This window comes from Oratosquilla oratoria, chromosome 16 (assembly GCF_046742065.1).
Source record: "Oratosquilla oratoria isolate Oo_2021 chromosome 16, ASM4674206v1, whole genome shotgun sequence".
Taxonomy (NCBI): domain Eukaryota; kingdom Metazoa; phylum Arthropoda; class Malacostraca; order Stomatopoda; family Squillidae; genus Oratosquilla; species Oratosquilla oratoria.
In genome coordinates, this window is record NC_134792.1 from 46,105,458 (window position 1) to 46,128,593 (window position 23,136).

General features: G+C 39.7%; 1 protein-coding gene across 2 annotated transcripts in view; it reads left to right on the forward strand.

Moving 5' to 3' along the window:
* The first annotated feature begins 452 nt into the window (after positions 1-452).
* LOC143033958 (uncharacterized) overlaps positions 453-23,136 on the forward strand; it is a 55,106-nt gene continuing 32,422 nt past the window's right edge. The window contains exons 1-2 of one of the 2 annotated variants that reach the window (XM_076199673.1): positions 453-1,561; positions 15,675-15,733. In XM_076199673.1, coding sequence (XP_076055788.1) covers positions 1,078-1,561; positions 15,675-15,733 — 543 coding nt within the window. In that variant the 5' untranslated portion in view covers positions 453-1,077. The remainder of the gene's footprint in view (positions 1,562-15,674; positions 15,734-23,136) is intronic. The other variant, XM_076199674.1, reaches the window with a different exon arrangement.

A 23,136-nucleotide genomic window follows, 5' to 3' on the forward strand; every position in this document is an offset into this window, starting at 1 on the left:
TTGAAAAACAGATAACTTTTTTCTAAATATGCCTTCAGTCTCAGATAAGAACCCCAGCAACTCCCAAACAATCCTGGTTATATAACACCTTTAACGGAATGTAACCGAATTTGCATGTACCCAATGTAATGATAATGAAGGCACGTATACACTTTTACGCAATACAAATTACTTATAAATTTACATGAACCTTTGTAAATATGCCTTTATATGTTCAAATTTATCTTAATAATTTCATCACATTCGAGTTCATTGCTCATCAACAATGAACTACTAGTTTAATACAAGTTTACATCTTCCACAGATGAATTATATTTGATAGGCTGACAATCAGAATTATTATAAGCGTGTATACATATTGTATGGTTATGCCTAACCAGAGCTTAGCAACTTAAAACAGTCTTAAGTATGGCCCTGACCTTTCCCTCTCCGTCGTTTGAGCTTCACAGCATTGCCAATAACAAGCTAAAAAAAATATAATATTATTTTCATTTTTAAGCAACATATTCATCATTCAAGTCAAAGAATAAATACAAAAATCTCATCCATACTACATTTTGGTACAGTGGCAACAAAGAACATAGTGAAATTGAAAACTTGAGTATAATTTATTGTGGAGTAGTTTCTTAGCCTGTTTCCTGTAAATACCAAACAAATAAACACCTACGTGCGCATTGTCCATATATTTCAATATGATTATTAACATTCCAGTCGTACTAGCATTATAAAGTGGATAAGGTATATAATAATAATTCATTGTTTGCAAAACTGCGGGAAAATGAAAGTCTGTTTTCATGAAATTACCACAAAAAGGTCAACCAATCAGAACCAAGGTTTATGACGTCACTGCAATCAGCTGTTGCTTATTGCCGAGTTTCGTTTACGCCTTAGTATGAGTGAAGCTGTGAGGAGATGGGGGTGGCTGCGCATTTTTTTCTGTAAAACGAGCTGTACGTATTAAACACCATGAATAATCGTGTGTGAAATTAGTGAAGTGTTTACTAAATCCTATTCGCTTCTGGAATATATATGCTGCCGAGATAGCGTGTGTTGGGTTACTTAACCCAGATAATCCTAATGTTTAAAAACCTGAGGCTGAGGTCTTTCGAGAGCTACGCACGGCAAGTGTTTAGTTCAGGGTCTGAGACGTGCAAACGGCCTTACAGCTTCCTAGGTACAACCAATACATTGCCCCACAACAATAACTGCCCGACCACTTCCGCCTCTATTAACAACAACACGGGCGGGAACACCAGTGTCACAACCACAGTGACAAACAGTTCCTCTGCAGAGCCAACTAGCACGTCAACTGCCGCAACGTACGACTGGATCTATAGGTGTTCTGGGTCGACTATGCCTCCTCTCGTAGGCCGCGCTGACCCGCCCTCAGGTTCCTCCTATCTCATGGCAGGTACCCAAGACGCCAATTGTGAAGTTAAGGCCAAGCTTAAATGCGTTTTGGTTGGGGATGGATCGGTAGGGAAAACTTCGCTTATTGTTTCGTACACCACCAATGGATACCCGACGGAGTATGTCCCAACAGCCTTCGACAATTACAATGGTATGTTTATTTTTATTTTTTAAAGCTAATGTGGAGAGGGTATCGAGCATACGCTCGTAATTCCTTGAGATCGGAAAGGTTCTGGAATGGTCAATGATGGAGGAGTGGAGGGACACCTGGCTAGCTTTGTTTACATTCATTGACGCGGTAGGCGAGAAGGACGATTTTTGGTCCCCGAACTCAGTTGCGCCACAGCGATGTCCGGGTGTCCCTGCATTCCATTGATGACTATGTCACAACTACTATTGGCTCGTGAACTAAAATATGTCTGTTACAGGGAATTTGTTGTTTGGCCTAGGGAGTTCACCCATTTATAGTCGTATCTGTGTGCACGTCTGTTTCCGTGCAAGGGGCTTCGCATAACAGTGAATTTGTGTATTATGTAGATTTAATTTTTCATGTTATTTTTTGCAACAATGATATGCGCATTTTATGAGACATGTTACTCATGGCTATGGTTTGTTGTCACTAATATATCTGCCATCAGTTTGAATGGAACAAAATTCAGTCAAATGGTTATGCCCAATTAGCCCTTCTGCCATATCAAATTATTTCCAATGAAACTGTGAAACTAAAAATAAAATGTTCACTTATAATTCCCTATAAGCATTGTTTGAAAAAAATTGTGCTTATTTATTTTTTATGAAGCAATAGAATTAACATTTTAGCTCTGACATGTGACACACCAAGTGTTAATTTCTCACAAAGAGCAACAGTTTTGATCTTGTCATCTCAGTACACCAAGTTGCGGCTCCCCCTTCTTAGTCTGTCAGGCCATTGCCATGGTAATTTCATGCTGCATAGGTCTCTCTACTTCTTATTTAACTTGTTCTAGGGTGAAGTTCTTAAACTTTGACCTCCTCCTCCTCTCTCTCTCTCTTTTATTCCAGAATGAAGTTCCTAAACTATGACTTCTTCCTCTTTTCTCTGTCTCCCTCTACTATTATTTTTTTGGGGGGGGGATGAAGTTACTTAACTTCGCTTTAACTCTCTATTTATATATATATATATATATATATATATATCCCCTCTACTTCTTAGTTTATTCCATAATGACATTCCTAAACTGTGGCTTCTTTTTCTTTTCTTTCCCTCACCCTCTACTTATTAGTGTATTATAGGATAAAAGTTCATAGATTGTGACTTTCTATTTTTCTTCAGTATTTTCTGATTTTTCACGATCCCTGGACTTTGATATAGAAATAAAAAGGAATATATTTTTCTTGCACAAGACATTTGAAAAATAGGAAAATGTCTCCTAATAAAACACAAAAATTGTAAACAATTGCAAACTTGGCTAAATTCTGGTTGACTTTTACATTTAGAAACCTTGTCACCCAATGTAGGCCACTGACCAGCAGGATAACATGTAAACAAAGGGTACACTATTATATGCATAAAAGAAATGGGTAGAAAGTTCTGATACTTCCACTCCAGTTTAATACCTGATCATGGTGCTTCTGATCTCAAATGTTCACATCTGATTTACAGCTCTAATTCAAAGGCCAACTCCCTGAGCACACTGGTTACAAACTTTGCCCAACTTATATTGGAAGGTTGTGGTCTGACAACAGGTACTTGCTAGTGTTGGTCCAGGAAGATTGATTTTCAGATCCTGTCAACACCCTTATCTCCATCTGGAGGTACAACACTTAATGTCTGTCAGCTTTTCATGGAAGGAGAACTGACAACAGCAACTGCACCCCTCCCCTTAGTACAAGTTTATTGCATAGAACCAGTTCCACACTTGTATGGCACAGGCTGCTGTCAAAATTTTCTTTCCAAAGAGATGTATTGGATGACCAAAGAACTATTGCCAATACTGGATTTTCATTGAAGCTCAAGAGGCAACAATTATTATTGTTGTTGAAAGACTTCAACAGGAAAGTGCCACATGACAGAATAGTAATGGTGGTAATAAGCAAATAAAATTTTTGACAGTCCTCAGACATTTGCATTTTTGTTACAGCAACTCTAGCACTTTTAATGTTGTGGACAGTTTCATGCTGTAAGATGATACATTCTCTCAAAAGAAAAAAAAAATAATACACTGAAATGCACCACAATGTCCAGGAAAGGTTGTCAAACTTCCCAGCCTGCAGAGAATGCCTATCTCAAAACCATTTATCAGAGAACAAAAGACTACAATGATGCCCCCCCCCCCCCCAGGTTGCAATATTATCTTTGTACTATTTAATCTATTTACTTGCATCCTTCCCATCTCAAACCTGGAGCAAAACAACAAACCTGTCATACATTCAGATGACTTAATAAAGGCTGAGCATAGAAACTATATATGAAATAACAACCAGGAACATTCAAAGAACTAGAATTATGGCTAATGCAAAACAATGTCAGCATCCCCTCAGAAGTCCTCAGTGATTACAGTTACCCCTGACTACCATGAATCAAAGAAGCACCCAGTGGTCAATCTGGAACCCATTCTCTACTGCAGGAAACTTGCAGCCCTCAGAAAACTGGTCATGGGTACCAATTAAACCCATAAGTCACTCAGTGAAGATATTTTGTATTGTTGTCTTGAATGAGTATACAATGATTTCGTAAAAAGCACTTTGGAAAAAGGTAAGGTTGTTTTTTTGGGCCTTTATAGGTTTGGAAAAGGCTTATGACAGGGTAGATGGGAAGGCACTGTGGGAGGTTTTGCAGATATATGGGATCAGGGGAAAGCTATCAAGGGCAATCAAGAGTTCTTACAAGAGTTGTAGAGCCTATGTTAGAATAGGAAATGGAGAGAGCAAGTGGTTTGATGTAAAGGTGGGATTGCGTCGGAGCTGTGTCATGTTGCCATGGCTTTCAATGTGTACATGGATGGGGTGATGTGGGAAGTAAAGGTGAGGGTAATGAGTAGGGGGCTGGAGTTTATTAGAAAATAGAGAAAAGTGGGAGGTGAGCCAGTTGTTGATTGATGATGACACTACTTGTGGCAAGGTCAGAGGAGGGATTAAGGGAGTTAATGATGGAGTTTGGAAAGGAATGCAATAGGAGAAAGTTGAAGGTAAATGTGGGTAAAAGCAAGGTGATGAAATGTATAATGGTAGAGGATGGCAGTGAGTTGGAAATAAATCTAAAAGGAGAGAGACTGGAGGAAGTGGATAACTTTAGGTTTTTGGGGTCAGATGTGGCAGGAAAGAATGCAGAGGTGGAGGGAGTGAACTTGAAGGGATAACCAAGGATGAGATGGATGGGGTGAAGGGGGCATTGGACAGGAGGGGAATGTCTATTAAGCAAGGAAGAAAGTAGGAGATAGAGATTAATTGAAAATGACTGTATGGATGATACTGTTAAACAAGGAAGGGGGATGGGAGTGCTTGTGTGTGAATAATGTTTTGGCACAGCTCAAAGGGATTTCTCTCCATCTTTTTCTGCATGAGGAGACGAGGGGGTTTGCTGATTAAATGAAGTGGCCTTGCTATAGGTGTGCTGTGTCTTGCTGCATTGTGTTTGACCCGGGGCAGTTGGTAGATGCAGGGATGGCCCATCATCTGTGAAGAGCCGAGATGGAGGGGAGTGAAATGGGTGGGTATAGGTGTGTGTCTCTGACTTGATTACCTCCCTTGCAAGGGAGAAAAAGCACTTGATATATATAGATAGACTAGGTTGCCTCTAGTAATTTGTTTGTTGTTTAATTGATTTTGTGTTGGTAATGCTATAGTGTAAGGTAATCAGAATGTAGGCACTCCAATGTAATGTCTGCTGGGTTGATTTCTAGGAATATTTGGTGTTGGTTCAGGAGTGTTTGCTTTGTAACCTGAGTGTGTGTGTGTGTGTGTGTTTTTGTAGGAAATTTTGAAAGGTCAACATCTCACACTGGATAATTGTTGCCTTGAGTTCCACTAAGTGGAAACTCACAGCCCCTTCCATAGATCTCTGGGAAGAAACATTGGATTGTTGTCTTTATGTGGGATTATTTCTATGTCATCAGCTTATAGTAGTAGGAGAGCAGAGAAAATGTGGAAGAAATATATTCAAAGCTCAAAGATCTTGGGTCCAGTTCACTTACTTTACTTGGAGTTTACTTGGATGTGTCTAGAGGACTTCTTCACAGCCATGGTGATCCACCACTGTTACCATTCCTGGTGTCCAATTTCTTTAAGGTCACCTGGTCTGGTATGGTGTTTGTCGACCAGCATCCAGCAGTGTAGCCTGGTACTGGTGGTTCGTCTTGTACTGAAGACAGGAATTTATCTAGTCCAGCCTTCAGTCTGTCCACCTCTCTTCTGTGTGGCGTGTCACATGCCTTGGCCTCAATTCGCGCCCAAAAATAATAATCTAAAGGGTTTAGGTCTGGCGAATTTGAGGGCCACAACTCTTTGTTCCAGAACTGCACATTTGACCCTTCGAGAAGGTTGGTGGTCCTCTTTGCTGTGTGGGCTGGAGCCGAGTCTTGTTGGAAGACAAACTGGTTGCCACTAGCCTTATCTTTCATCCAGGGTATTATTTTCTCTTCTAGAACTTTGCAATAGACAACGGCATTGACTTTCTCCTTGTTGTTGAAGAAGTGAGTGAAGACGTCCCCCTCAGTTGACACCACACAGAGCACCATGACACTTGCTGGTTTCTTCGTCGTTGTCTTGTGTTGAACCTCTGAGGATGAGGAGGCTATCCAGCGATCATTCCGCTTATTGAAAGTCGCATCAACCGTGAAAATCTTCTCGTCAGAAAAAAACTTGATGACTGAGCCATTTGACTTCATCCAGTTCAACAGCTTTTGGCACCTGGTGACACGAAAAATGAAAGAAATCCGCTTGACCAGGTGCCAAAAGCTGTTGAACTGGATGAAGTCGAATGGCTCAGTCATCAAGTTTTTTTCTGACGAGAAGATTTTCACGGTTGATGCGACTTTCAATAAGCGGAATGATCGCTGGATAGCCTCCTCATCCTCAGAGGTTCAACACAAGACAACGACGAAGAAACCAGCAAGTGTCATGGTGCTCTGTGTGGTGTCAACTGAGGGGGACGTCTTCACTCACTTCTTCAACAACAAGGAGAAAGTCAATGCCGTTGTCTATTGCAAAGTTCTAGAAGAGAAAATGATACCCTGGATGAAAGATAAGGCTAGTGGCAACCAGTTTGTCTTCCAACAAGACTCGGCTCCAGCCCACACAGCGAAGAGGACCACCAACCTTCTCGAAGGGTCAAATGTGCAGTTCTGGAACAAAGAGTTGTGGCCCTCAAATTCGCCAGACCTAAACCCTTTAGATTATTATTTTTGGGCGCGAATTGAGGCCAAGGCATGTGACAAGCCACACAGAAGTATAACAACCCTGAAGACAGACATCAAGAAGGCTGTGGGTTCATTATCAAAGTCTGAGATCATCAACGCTGTATCCAAGTTTCGTAAACGCGTTGAAAGCATCATAACAGCTGAAGGTGGTTACATTGAATGAAATCATTGTTCTTATTGCCTTTTCTAAATATACTGAAAATTTCATAACTCTCTGTTTATTATAACCCGAGATATTAATCTTAAAACATGTGATAAGAAGTTGTACGGATTTATCTGTTAGACCCTTTATATGCCAGTGCCATTACTCATGGTTTTCCAAGCAGGTCCCCATATACCCCCCCCCCCCCATCCCACTCCAAACTGCTATCAGGACAATCACAGCTGACTTGCTCCAGCCATGAGTTCTGTATCCTCCTTATCTCCTCCACAAACAGTTATCTCATGTAGAACCATGTCACATGACCTTGTAGCCAAGGTTGACATTCACAATTTATGTTAGTGACAGTCCTTTATTTCTCATGGATTAATCACTGGTTTAGTACAAAATCATACCAGTGACATTTCATAATGCAGCAAAAGCACTTGGTACCAGAATGTTGAAACACCTCTTCAAACAAGCAATGGTTGTCCATGTCTGACAGCCATACAACAAGGCAGGAAAACAAACAACTTGAAGTACTTGGTCCTCTTGTATAATCATTTACAACACCATATATAGTTGTTGTTGTTGTCATTCCCAAGACTGTCTGGCTGAGTGGTCCTGCATCCCATAGGAATGCTGTGGCTGGAACAGGGTTTCCTCACAAACCCCTTATAGAGTGTATATTGTGTTGTATGAGTGATTGTGTACAATCAAGTCTTCTATAATGTGTTGTATAGTATGAGATGAAGTGTTGCATCCTGGACTGGATGGTGGCTGCACTGCAGTCTGGCCAGGTGGACTCTATCCTTATGGGGGAGATAGGATTTAGAGGGATAGATATCAGAGGTTCTGGCATGCAGTAATGTTTGTTGCTGGAGCAGTGAGTGATATGATTTTAGATATACTTGTAGAAGCTGGTGGTTGTGGAGGAAGAGAAGAGAGTATTTGTATGTGATACAGTGAGTCCTTATAAGGTAATTCTTTAACTGGTAAATTCACAGTTATGGTATTTGGTAATTACTACCCTCCATTCTATTTACGGTAAGAAAGATTCACAGATACGGTATCTGCTAGATATTTTGAAGAGGAAAGAGCAAGGAGAAGGTACATCTGCCATATCCTATTATTACATGTTGTAATGGGTTTGGTATACAGTAATTTCAATTTGCAGTAAGGTTTTCAGGAACACATATGTACCGTATAATGAGGACTTACTGTATAGATATTTGGATGTTGTTTTGGTGTTTCTTTAGTGTGTGTGGGTATTCTGCTATGTAGTGTAGTAGGTGTGCTGTGTTTGTGGAGGCTGCAGCAAATACTTGTGTGCCTCTCGTGTCAAGGTGATCCTTGACTTTGAGGACTTTTGTTTCATGCTGTAGATGGTCTTTAGGTGTTGTATTTGTGCAGCCTGTAATTGTCTTTAGGGCTTTGTTTTGTATGGTCTGTAGGGTGTTGTGGTGTGTCTCAATGAGATTAGAGGTCCATGCAGGACTTGCATAATTCATCACTGAGCATATGAATTGTTTGTATACTGTAGTAATAGGATCTTTGCTTTGTCCAAATGTTGTTCTTGCAGTTGATATAAGAACATTAAATCCATATTCATTTTGTTCTTTATGTGACTTGTATGAATGACATGGATGTGTTGTATGTTACACCAAGAATCTTGGGTTTATGTGTGTGTGGTAAGAGAATGTTGATGATAAAGAGGTGTGGTATGTATTCGTGTTCCACTGTCCAATTGGTGAGAAGTGTGGCTGTAGATTTGGTTGGCTATTTTGAGTATTTGTAGTGAACCAGGTGTTGAGTGTGTTAAGGCATGGTTGTAGTATTTCTGTGGCTTTGTCTGCACTATGGTGTGTGCATGTACTGTGTTGTCTGTGTAGAAGATATTTGTATTTCTGAGGTGCCAGGTGTGTGTATATTGTGCATGTATGGATTAAAGAGTGTGGGAGGTAGAACTGAGCCCTGTGGTACTCTGTTCTTAAAGGTCATAATACAATAGACAAAATAATTTTTTAAACCTAGTACTAGTCATGACAGTCTCAGTCTTGTGTCATGTAGGGATAGGCCAACTACATATGCCATAACTTGGAAGTATTGGGACAGCCATATTCAGCTCCTTGGTCTATCATAGGGTATGTGGGATATCATTTGTGTAGGCTGTCATACATATTTTGTGAATCTGCACGGGTTATGAATATTTGATAAAATGTGTAACACCAATAGTGAATTCATAGTTAGATGCACATATAATGAATCCATTAGGCATATGTTATGAACTAAACTTAACCTAATCTTTTTACAAATCTTCATAATGTGTGCATGTCAAATAGATTCATTATATGTGTGTCCAATTATGTGTTCATAATTGGTGCTGCACATTTTATGAATATTAATAATCTGCAAATTCACAAAATATGTGTTACATCGGCTATCTAGGAGTCTATTGGCAGTGGTGGGTTCTCATGTTCATGGAATATCCCCTAAGTTACTCTTCAAACTCATGAACTAGACCATGAGAGATGACAAAATAAAATTGAGTAGACTTCTGCTGCCCCAGTATTAACTGAGAAAAATGTGTGGGGGTTATCTGAATTGATGCCATATGTAGCTAAAATAGGCATGGTCTTGCATAAGGAAAGAATTCAGTTTATAATTTTGAGATATGAAAATATAGAGAAGACATTTATTGTGCCATACATAGGTAAAATTTGACTGTTAGATGATGTAACCAGTATGAATCCATGACAAAAAAAAATATTTTTCAGTCTGTAAAATGCCATGTTGAATATCCTGCAGTCAGAAAGGGAAGGAATTTTATATTGGTACTTTAGAAGGGAACCTTCTGCATGAAAATTTTTATATTTATATATACATATACCAAGGCTTTTTCCCCCTTACAAGGGGGGGTAGCCAAAAAGAAAAAGGCATAAAATCATTCCCACCCATTCCATCCCTGAATACACTCCACACCCCTCCACCCTCCCTCTTATCTTAGCACCTCCTGGATGACGGGTCATCCCTGCACCTTGTCCACTGCCCTGGGTCAGAAGCAGTGTCGCAAGACACAGCACATCCATAGCAAGGCCGCTTCATTAAATCAGCGACCCCCCCCCCTCTCCATCCCCCCATTGCATAAAATGAGAGGACGGGGAGAAATCCCTTTGGGCTGCGTCAAATTTATATATGTTAGGTATATATTATAAGGGAGGATCCCAAAACATCAAAAATAGGAAGGGGACAGATCAACAGGTGTTGGAATCTTAGTCCTAAAGATGTAGAAATCCAAATTATTGACAGTATTGGTTTTTTTGGTACATTCCTTAACCATTTTTACACTCAGCAGCTACACAATAGACCATAATTTATTAAATTTTCTCACTGCTGTTCAGTAGATTCAGTGTTAAACAATGGCATGTGAAGAGCAATGTTTGACTACTCATACATTATACTTCCAAAGATTCCAAACAGTAGTTGGAACTGTTTTTGAAATGCAGGTGATTTATTCAGAGTTGAAATTCAGGTTTAATAGCAAAAATATTTTCAAGTGTCTCCCATTGTACATTTTGATCTTTAAAGTTTCTTGGGTGTGATGATTGGCCATTATATGGCACATAAGCATTTCTACTTGCCAGGTAATTGGCCAGCCATCTTTTATTATTATTGTGCATGTTTGTGAGATTGTGATGGGGGGTGGCATCAAAAGCTTTACTATTGTCTAGTGTTCTGTGTGGGGGATTATCTGAATTGATGCCATTGAAAACTGTGCGAGGTTTATCAAAAGAGTGTTTGTGGAGTGTTGTGGTCTAAAGCTGTGTTGCGACTCAGTAAAGGGACTATGTGGTGTGACAAGTTGTAGTATGAGGCTTTCTGTGACTTTGGAGGGGGTGCAGGAAAATGTGATTAGTCAGTGTGATGCTGGAACTGTTGGGTTTGGGGATTGTGATGATTTTCCCAAGCTTCCAGGTGTTGGGTATAATGTTGTGCGCATAGCTGTAATTTGCAGTGTTAGTGAGTGCATGTGGTCCAGTGTGTTTCAAGTGGATGTTACTTATGTTGTCAGGGCCACATTTGAATGAGTGCTTGAGGTTATGGATTATATGCTTTGTCTGGCTGTCTGTGAAGGGTGTTTAGTCAGGGTATGCAAGGAAGTCTTTCTTATGTCGAAGGATGCGTTGGTTGTCAGGGTGCAGGGTGGGATGGCTTGTCTTTATAAAATGATTTATGAATGGGTTTACAACATCAGACAGACAGACAGACAACAAGCAAACCATATATCGTACTCTGGTTGAGTGGGTCCATAACACCATTGGCCATGACAGTTATTCAAAGGGCTTTATGGCATAACCCACCATTATTAAACCACTAAGGTATATAAAGGTTTCTAATGCCTTGATGCCCTTACCAAATGCATAGACACACTGAATTGTATCATCCATCATTCCCCAAATCCCTGGACCTTGGTCTTGATCCAGAAAACCTGGACTTTTAGTGGTCTCTATTCTCTGTGCAGTGATGTAAGGGCTGCATCTAGGTCATGCAACAATACTGCAAGAAGTACAATGTCTTAGGCAAAGGCAAGATCAGTAATCTTATTGTTACCAGTGGATGCTATGTAGGACATTGATCAACACCTCTATGTAATGCCCAATCCATGTTGGTATTGAAAATTTTGAGGACAGCCCTAATTCATTCCTGAATTAACAGGAGAAAGGCCAGACATACCTCCTCCACACTTCACAGCATCCTCTCTCTCAAAGGAAAGGCTGTAAATCATATCAATAATCTTCTGAGGGATCCTATGGATCTACAGAAGATACCTATTGGGAAATGGTAGCTGTCAACAAATATGGCAGAGGAAACAAAAACCACTAGTCTACCTTGAAATCACCAAAGGTTGTCAGTAACTAGTTAAAAAGTTAAGATTCGCATTATTGCTCTGCAAGACATAGGCATAGAAAGTTTCATACTCACACAACACAAAGATCAGTGTTTTCTTCCCATGAAAATCTGTGAAAGGGGTTTATGGCCATCACCCTTCAAATCATACAAAACAAAGCCCTAAAAACAATTACAGGCTGCACAAATACAACACCTACAGACCATTTACACCATGAAACAAAAGTCCTCAAAGTCAAGGACCACCTCGACATGAGAGGCACACAAACACTTGCTGCAGCCACCACAAACACATCACACCCGCTACACTACATAGCAGAACACCCACACACACCAAGAAACATTAAAACTACACCCAAAGACCTTTATTACGCACAGATACTCTCTTCTCTTCCTCCACAACCACCAAATACCAGCCTCCGGAAACATATTCATAATCATATCACTCACCGCTCCATTAACACACTGAAAGACAACACACTGAAAGACAACACACTGCTGCATGCCAGACCCCCTGATATCCACCCTTCTGAATCCTCTCTCCCATGAAAGGACAGAGTCCACTTGGCCAGACTGCGATGCGGTCACCACCCAGCACTTCTAAGCTACCAGAAGAGGCTGGACGACCGTGTTGTGAACAGCTGCCCAGGATGTAACACTTCACCCCATACCATACAACACATAATGGAAGACTGCATTATACACAATCATGCACGCAAACAACACAACATACACTCTATAAAGGATTTGTGGGAAAACCCAATTTCGGCTGTGGCCTTCCTTGGGGAGACGGGACTGCTCGGACAGACAGTCTAGGGAACGACAACAACAACAACTGTAGGGCTATGAGTTTCCAGTGAGAAAAACTCCAGGCAATAGTTAGTTTGTGAATACAAGGCAGTGGAGGGTGAAATGTTCTGTGCTTTGAGTTTGATGTGGAGGGCTTTGGAATATGTTAGAATTTTTTTTTTGTATTGGATGGTGATATGAATGGAGGCAGACAAGTGTAATTATGTGTTTTGATTTTCTTTTTTTTCTGGGATTATGTTGGGAATTTCATGTTTCTATAGCCATTATGTTTGTGTATAGTTTGAGTTTTTATGATAGATTCTTTACTCAAAAATAGGGGGCTGCACTATACACAATGTTTTTGAATATGTTGAAATAATGCATTTTTGGTTACTGTAAATTATCTGGCTGGCCTACAGTTTCATGGTACTTTCAATTAACCTAACAGTACCAGTAAGCTCTTTTAACCTGCCTCCCATAGCCTACATTCTTCCTTTCTTTTGCTACATGACTATCAGGACTTCAACCACTGCGTTTACAATGAAGGCTTGATTTTTTTCCTCCAATCTACATGCACCTTTGTTTGCACATGTTTATGCTGCTGATGTAAACACTTGCAAAAGAAGATGCACACAAAATTGAGACATGAAAAAAATATAATTGATTCTTCATTTACATGAGGTATTTGTTGATTTGTAGAATACATAGTGGGTGAGAATTTGCTCTTCATGCAACAACAAAAGGAAAAAAACTTAGGCTGCGTAGGAGACATGCGCAGGGTAAAGGAGCAACCATATTCTTGCATGAACAGAGCAAAAATGCAGTGTCTAAATCTTCATTCATATCATATGTTTTAAGTAGTTTTTTGACCATTTTGTGATATCTTTCTTCGGAAAAAAAAAAATGGAGACCATTTATTTGCTATAAGATATGTCCGGAATGATGACCAGCATTGAATTATTCAACTATGGTAGGCCTACTAGTAATGTTTAAAAACTGGGGTCGCATTATACATGAGGTATGTGGAAATATCAGCTTCAGCTTTTAAAAAAAATTGTGGGTCACACTATACATGAGTATGTACAGTATATTTTTTGCATTCTTTGGGTCTTATTTTGCTTTCTGTACACAGAGCCCTTCATAATTTGGCACACGTGGGGCTTTAGCCATTCCAAGATAGGTCTAGTTTTCATTGAAAAAAAGAATATATATTTGTTCCAAAATTAAGAGATGTGAATTACTTGCATAATATTAAAACTAAACTGTTAATAGTCTATGGCATCATTTCTCAACTTTTTACCCTTGCATAACCTTTAGAATAAATTGCATGTCTCAAGGAACCCATGCGCAAAAAAAACCCCACATATACCATATCTTTCTCATTTTATTTTCATTGTAATAATTGGTTAGATAGCATGATGTCTATATTACATTATTACAATAATCTTTTGTGGAATCTTAGGGTTCTGTGGAACCCTGGTTGAGAAATGCTGATCTGTGGCCTTGTTCTTTTCATTAAGACTTAATGACTTAAGCTTCATATTGTAAGGAGTGTCATGTGCTCAGGATTTTAGTGTTGTCATGTCAGTGCATGTACTTAATCACTGGACCCTTGATACGAGTATAAGGGACTTCAGTTAGGAGTTTGTGTAAGTGTCTCCATATTCATATTGTTTTTTGGTTGCCTCCATTGTAAGGGGAAAAAAGCTGTTGATATATGTATGCCTCCATATTCAAGAAGTTCTGCATGAAATAGGCTTTTTCAGTGTGAAGTACCTTGAATTTAAAATCCTTGAAATTGAGATCTGAGTGTTGTTTACCATGAAAATAGTGTTAACTTTTAACACATTAGTATGACATATCATTGACAAATGTACCAAAAGGTGAACAAAAGTTTAAGAACTTCATATGTCAGTTGCCATTTGCATTGAACAGATAACAATAAATCAGTAACATCAGTGGTATTACACCCAAGCAGTTCATTAATCAACGAGTTTATTGGTTTCTTGCCCGTTACATGCCAGTATCTTTGATCATAATGTTCATTATCATGATGATGCATTAATTATCTTATCAGCATGTCATTGCACAATTGTAGTAGATATTGAGTGCCATACCATCACATAAAACAACTGCAACCATGCACTTGTTACAATACATGCATTTCACTTTGGATACCTCATTCTTTTCTGCCGACTCGTTACTCTGTTGCCCAGATTCACCCAAGCACCTAATTGTATTATCTAGGAAAATAGCTAAATTTGTGTGGTCCTGTCTTAAATTTTCTAATTATTGTATCTCATTTTGAATTTATATACTGGATATTCTTGGCTTTTCCAAGAGTTTACAGGTATATGTGAGAAGCTAATTTTTTGTATTGTTTGAGCATATGGACTTTTTATGCCATGATTTCCTGGTGATTTTATATCTCAAATAAAGATGTATTTTCTGTCAGATTTGTTCACTCTTCAGTGATCTGAACACTGCAATCAACTCCCCTTTTTCTTTTTGCTCCTTATGACATTCAGATGCCTTATTTATGTCATTGGTCACCAGTAGTGTTCTGTCAGGTGAATCATGTTTACTCATTTACTCAGATGTATCAACAGAAAATATTACCAAGAGCAAGTACCAGAAATGCATCTCTATCCAAACATGTGATCCTCATCTTTTGAATATCTTTACTATAATATCAATTGAAAAATGCAAGTCTGGAATTTTAACCTGTAATTTGTTTGTGATCTAAGGTGGATTGTGTGAGTTTTTTTTTTTTGTTTTTTTTTCCCTTCATCCAGTGATGGCATGTTTGATAGATATTGCTTAGTACCACCTCATTCAAGTGGTTCCTAGGTTACATGTATCAATTACATCCTAGATACACCGCTGCTTTCATGTATGTGTTAGGATTTTCTCTCTAGAAACCTTCACCATCTTTATGTCCTCCCCGTCCTTCCCCATTTGCACCACCACACTTCAATGGTTGGATTGTTTTGTCAGTGTCTTATGTATTTTTTTTCTCATTCTTTTTGCAGTGGTTGTAACTGTGGATAACCAGCCCATACGACTGCAGCTGTGTGATACAGCTGGACAGGTGAGTTGACAGTGCATCAAGGTTGATTTATTTACACTCTGACACTTAAGGTCAAATGGTAAGATTTTTGACCAAAGACTAAAAATGGAGTGCCTTGTAGGTTTTTTCTGAAGCCTCTTTTTACTTTCCATAAATGATCATAACTGGGATTTAACATTGCGTCAAGTTTGCTAAAAGTTCAAAGGTACCGTACAATAATGTTTCACTGACCAGAGCCTGCAGTGGCCGGTAGTGGTCCTCAGGCTCTCCTATAGATCTCAGGAGGTAGTGTTAGACTTTCTATATCACCATGTTTTAGTAATAGGAAACGAGAAGTAGACACTGGTTGTTAGTTTTCTTCACATGAAACAGCAGGGGAAATATAGTCCAAGTCTGGAATCAATGTGCACATCCAGATAGAGTTTAGTTTGTTGACAGGTTTTGGAGATGGATGGTGGGGAGATGATTCCCTCTGATGTCCATCATACACCCACTTGGAGGCATCTGTCATTGATCCCACAAAGCTATCCTACAAAATCTTTACTGTATATATACATCAAAGGCATTCATCCCTTTATAAGAAGGGTGCCAAGCAATGATACACCCACAACATAAAATAGAACAGGTGGTATATGCTCATGTTGTCAGGAAGTCTCACATGTCTTCATGGATTACACAGCACTCACACAAGATAAATACATTTGGAGTAGTCTCCTGTGGGAACCTGTAAGGGTAGTTTGCTTCTTTTGTTGCTGTGTTGTTACGATTTAATGTCACATGAGCTGATCAAGAACAATGATTCATGCAATTTCATATATATTTTGCATTTCATAATACACAAAGGGATGTCATTTGTTTCATAAATTATTTTTGAGTGGATGGGGAGGGGGGTTGCTGTCATGGAGTGGTGGGGAAAGTCATAACACTGCTGTGAGCTGTTATATATCACATTTACTGGAAGTGAATTCCATCTTTCAGTTGCCCTGTTTAGGAAGTTTTAACCTACAATGTTGGATGCAGCTATATTATAAACCAAAAACCCTTTCCCATTGTGCATTTATAAGAGGATCAGTTTGCTATTATTTCCTTTCTTCAAAACTATTAGTCCAGTAACGATTTCCAGCATTCCATATTCTGGACTTTGTTCATCAGGGACCCTGCAGGTAAACTTCAATTTCAGGGACCCTGCAGGTAACTTCAATTTCAGGGACTGATAGATAGATAGATAGACTTTATTTGGCAATGAATCAATGTACATGAAGTGCAAATAATGACAAGAACACATAGTTCGGAATAATAAATCCAAAATTGCCGAGGATAACACAAAAAGCATGTACGCTTTTCCATTGTGGTCTGCGTATTTGTAGCTTGATTTCAGATATTAGGTTGTTAATAGAGAAATTATATATTCAGTGGAGCTCTGGATATTTATAGGGTGACCGGTACCTCGCGTATCCATGAGGAACTTTCCTGTTTGTCGACACAAGAATGAACCAGTTAGCACCAGGTCCTGCGACTGTTGGCATGAGTGGACCACTCTTTGTCGCACCTTTCATACAAGACCTGTTCAATATGGGTGACCTAAAGAGATCTCTTGATCGATATACCTCTTGTAGTCGTAAAGATACTCAAGCCAGCGCACCAAGGTCAAGGTATCGGCCCGTGGGAAGCTCCCTTCCTTAAAAAGCCGTACTTATTCTAGTAGTCACATGGCAGTCCTGTAGGGAAGAGATTATTTTACAGACTGGGATTAGCTTTGGCACCTTTGCCTTGTATGTCTAGATACTAGATAGCCAGGGTACGTGGTGATTATAAGTAGCCTAATGGGGAGCTAATGCAGGTTTGGGGAGGGTATGGGAAGTGGGAGAGTTGGCGATGGATTCTGTGGGGTCTCGGTCGTTGATGTTTAATTTCCTCGTGTGGACCAAAATTGCAAAAAGTAAGTCTTACAAAAGAAATATACGTCCATACATACACATGCACACACACACACACTATATATATATATATATATATATATATATATATATAGTAAAAAAAAATGTAGCATGAGAAAGTTTAAGTGAAAAAATGTAGTAGATGAGTAGTCATTGGCCCATGACGAAGCTTCCCGCCCGCCCGCTGTCGACCGACAGTCTAATGCCGCTGGCATGCCTGTCTGCTTAACGATGAGCGGTCTAAGCGTTTCATGAAATTTAATACGAAATGAAAGGAAATAACTTCATGTTTTTTCCGTAGGGTTTTCGTGACTGTTTGCCGACTCCACAATGAAAGACCGGTTAACTTGCACGCCATCCGAATGCACTGTTATATTACACTGGAAGAGAAGTTTTGGAGGAAAATAATGATAATGAGAGAAAAAAATACTACATAAGGAAATGCCGATATTAAAGGGAAGGAAGTGACGACATAAAAGTAGATAGCGATATTTATATGGAGGAAAATGGAGAAATATTAGTGGCGGAAGAGAGAAAGGGAGGACGGGAGGGAGGGAGGTGGAGGAGGCATGTGATATAGGATGCTATTGTAGGAACTCCTAGTGCACACCTGCCCCCGCTGCTGCTTGCCACCTGCTCGCGCTCCCTCTCCACCACTGCTGCCGGAGGCCGCCCTCTTGGCTAGCCATTCCTGCCCCCAGGCTCCACCTTCGATCCGTCCAACACCTTTGCCTGCACTGCTCTCTCTTTCTCTCTGTTTAAGTGCACACAAACACACACACACATTGTGTGTGTGTATGATATATATATATATATATATATATATATATATATATATATATATATATATATATATATATTACACTGTGTATAGACATATTTGATGTATGTAAACATATTTTATACATCGCTATCTCACTATATATCTTTTCCCTTCCCCTCGTTATCATCAACTCCCCTTCCTACTCCACGTCTTCACTCCTCTCATTCCCATCCTCCTTTGTCTCCTCCCCCTCCCCTCACTCCGCCACCGGCACCTCGTCCTCGGCTTCGCTCTTCCGCCTGCCGCCGATGTTCCTGCTCCGCCTCGTCCTCGGCCTCGTTTACCTCCTCCTCTTCCTCCTCCTCCTCCTCCTCCTCCTCGGCCTCCTCATCTTTCTTCTCTTCAGCCTTTCTCCCATTTCTGTACCTCTTTATTAATTTATTTATTTTTCTGCGTCTTCCTCCTTCCATGTTTTCCCTCCTCTTCCTCTTCCCCTCTCCTCCTCCTTCCATGTTTTCCCTCCTCTTCCTCCTCCCCTCTCCTCCTCCTCCTCCACCTTTCATTCTCCTCTTTACCCCATATCTTTTTCTTCTGCGTCTTTTTCCTTCCTCCTCATACCCTTACCCGTCCTCTTCATTTTAGTCTTTCACTCCTCTCTCCTCCTTCCTTTCTCCTTGCCCTTTTTTCCTCTGTGTTATCCTCCTTCCTTTGCTTCACCTCCTCCTCTTCTCTTCTCCTCTTTTCCATACCTCCTTATCTTTTCTTCTGTGTTTTCCTTCTTTTTTCTGCCTCCTCCACTTCCCCTCCACTTCCTTTTACTCCTTCACACCTCCTCCTCCTTCCATCTTCCTCCTCTCCCTTCCTCCTTGTTCCTCCTCCTCCTCCTCCTTCCATCTTCCTCCTCTCCCTTCCTCCTTGTTCCTCCTCCTCCTCCTCCTCATTCCTCCTATTCCCTTTCTCTTACCTTTCTCCCATTCCCTTTTCTTTGTACTCCCTCTTCCTCCTCCTCCCCCTTCCTCCTCCTCCTTGTTATCCCACTGACTCTCATTCTTGTCCACACTTCCTCCTCCTCCTCTATTTCCACCAATGCCACCCTCCATCTCTTCTCAATTGTCTCTGTGTCTGTTCACTTGTGCCACCTCCCTGATTTTCAATATAAGTTGACAACATCACCTCTTCCATATTCATCTGCTCTGTCTCATTGCTCTTACTCCTTCACATTGGTCTCTTCATGTCCTCTCGGTGCTCTCTCCCACTGCTCCTCAGCTTGCTGCCTATTTATGTGCTTTTCTTTTTCATCCCTTTTTCATAGCTTCCCTTCCCCTCTTGTCTTTCTTGTCTCGTTTTCTTGCATGCATCCATTCTTCCTTTCATTGCCTTCCCCTCCTCTCCTTTTCATGCCTCTTCTCTTCATCCCCCCTTTTTTCTTCTTTCTTTTTTCCCTTTTTTTCTCTAATGTTTCCACCTTCATTTTCATGTCTTCTCTTCTCTCCCCTTGCTTTTGTTCACAATATATCTTCTTTTATCACCCTCTCTCTGCTTCCCTTTCATCCTTTCTTCTTTGCATGTCTTCTTATTTTATATCTTCTAACCTTCTTGATTCAACCTTCTCCATGCTCTTTCGCTGTGTTATCCATGCTCCATCTTTTCATCTTGCCAACCCTAATCCTCATGTGTCTGGCTTTGCCTTCTATCTCATCCCCTCTATTCACCTGCTTTCTATTCCTCATCTTTCTCTTCCTCTCCCATCTCCTTTCCCTTCCTCTCCCATCTCCTTTCCCTTCTCATCATTTTCCTCATCCTGTCTATGCTTTTTTGTTCCCCATGCTCATCAATATTTTAAGGAGTTTAGTGACATCCCTATGAACCGAAGTCATGCAGTATTCTTTTCTTATTGGAAAATGATCACTCAAAAAAGAATTCTGATCACTTTCAACTTCCACTATCCCTTCTGTCTGCTTGACCACCTCTATGACTTCACCTCTTTGGTGCAATATTATCCCCAATGACAGAAGTGCCATTTATCACTGATGAAATAATCCCATTTCCCTTGCATCCCTTCCCTTTCACTTCCTTATTTTTCCACACCCCTTGCCTACTCATCTCTAATCTCTTCCCTTTAAATTTTGTCCACTTTCTTGTTCCTGATCAGAGGAGTTATGTCACCTTTTTTTCTTTTATGCCCTAATGAAGGAAGATCCAGTTTTTATAACCTTTCCTTATAAAGTCTGTCAGCTAACCAGGGAACCATTTTGGTCAGTGGTCTTCATTCTCTTCCTCTTACATAAACAATACCTTTTTTTTCGTGTCCCCACACAACTACTGCAAATAATCTGGAGCAGATCAAGTTCTCTATAAGTTTTTTCATCATCTCTTTGTCCATGCAGTGTAATACCACTTCTATGATCATCAACAGTTTACATGTCTGACAAAAAAGTCTTGTTCATATACTTATTGGGTGACAAATCATGTGACCAACTTTCTCAGGTCCATCTCTTTCAGTCCCATAATTGTTTCATTACCCATTGAGTAAATCATTATTGGTCTCTGCTTTTACCCATTTACAAAATTTTGTATTTAATATTGATATTTAATTCCCACTCATAGATCTAGTTGATAATTCTGTCTATATCTTTTGTATCATTTTGCGTTATTTTTAATCCATTCTCTTCAAGATCTTTGGATCATTCTTCCAATATGGCATCTACACAAATCAGAAATATTATGGGTGCCAGTGCTGGTCTTTGTAGGACTCCAGTAGTTGCTTTCCTCCAATGTGATATCCATACTGCTGTTGTATTGGTCTCTCATGAAGTCTCCAATCCAGAAAGCGCCCTTGTAAGACCTCCAATATGCTTCAAATAACACAAATCATTTGTGTGGTAACTTCAGGGGTTTCTTTAGATGTCATTACACACCTAGATTGGCCAGTTTTTATCAGCTGATGTTAATCAGTTATTTAGATTGCTATTTAATTTTGTTATTAGTAATAGTAGTAGCAGCAGCAGCAGCAGCAGTTTTGAAATATTGATGTAAATACTAGTGATGTACCGAAGCTTCGGTATCGGTAAATATCGGTTTATTTTCAAGCTATCGGTATATATCGGTATCGGTAAAATAGAAGGTATCGATATATCGGTATCGGTATTGAAAAATAAATACCGATACCGATACCTTGAGAGAAAATTTAAGTTAAATTACTTTCATTCATGAAACAAATAAATAATTATATAAATATATAAAGTAAAGGGTGTCTTTCACGCCATGTGGTTGTGGAATCATTTGCGTCTTATGTAAGAAGAGAAGAGAGCTAGCTGATGGCTATTATCCTATTACCCTTTTCGATCTCATTCTTAATATTTATTTATTGTAATTATTTATTTATATTTAATATTTGAACTTGCATTTTTCAGATAGTCAATATTGTGATAAATTTATTAAATTACAATTAGAATTGCCAGAATTAGCAATAATGCCTAAGTCAAAGTAAAGTGTTATATGGAATCTAGTGACAGTATGCAAAGATGATTCTTCAAAAGTATCCTGTAATTTCTGTAATACAATATTAAGCAGAGGAGGAATAAACAGGCAAACCCAAACAACAACAAATATTAGAAAGCATCTTCAACATAAACATCCTGATGAGTTTGGAAATGCCGAATTGGAGCAGAAAAAAGCAGCTGAATCAAACCCAACACTTGCCTCATTCTTAAATGTTCCACCTACCAAAAAGCTAAAAATTTCAACTTCAACTTCTAGTCAAAGTCAAACAGGCTGTTCAAGTGCAAAACAGGTATCTCAACAGCCAACTCTTGAAGCTACTCTCCAGTACAAAAAGATTTGGGACATCAACAGTGCTCCAGCAAAAGAGGTACACAAATATATTGCTGAAATGATCACAATAGATTGTCAACCTATATCTATTGTAGAAGATCTGGGATTTGCTAGGCTCCTTAATCACTTAAAACCAAACTATAAGATCCCAAGCAGGAAATACATCTCTAACACAACTATCCCAGAGCTTTATGAAAAAGCGCACAATAAAGTACAAGGCATTGTGAGCAATGCGCAAAATATCGGTATCGGTATCGGTAACCCATTAAATTCCTGTATCGGTATCGGTATCGGTAAAATGCTAAAAAAAATATCGGTATCGGTAAAAATTTTGGTTCTGGCACATCACTAGTAAATACATACATATACTAAGGGTTTTTTCCCCCATACAAGAGAGATAGCCAAAGTTAAAAGGTATAATTCCACTCCCACCCATTTCATCCCCACCCACTACACCCCCATTCACCATCCCTCTCTCCCTCCCACTCATCTTGGCTCCTCCTGGATGATGGATCATCCCTGCATCTCACCCATCACCCTGGGTCAGAAGCAATACAGAAAGACACAGCACATCCACAACAAGGCTGCTTCATTTAATCAGTGACCCTCTCCGTACCCTAATGTAGTAACATTGAAGATGGGGAGAAATCCCTTCAGGCTGCATCAAAATATCATCACACATAACCACTCCCTTCCATGGATCACATTAATCATCCATACATAACCTCCATTCTCCACTCATCCCTATCTTCTGCCTTCTCCCTTCCTCTCTCAACAGGCATCCCCCTCTTTCTCAGTGCCCTTTTTACCTCATCCATCCATCTTAACCTCAGTTGTCCCCACATGTTCACTCCATCCACCTCTGCCTCCATCCACCTCTGGTGTAAATA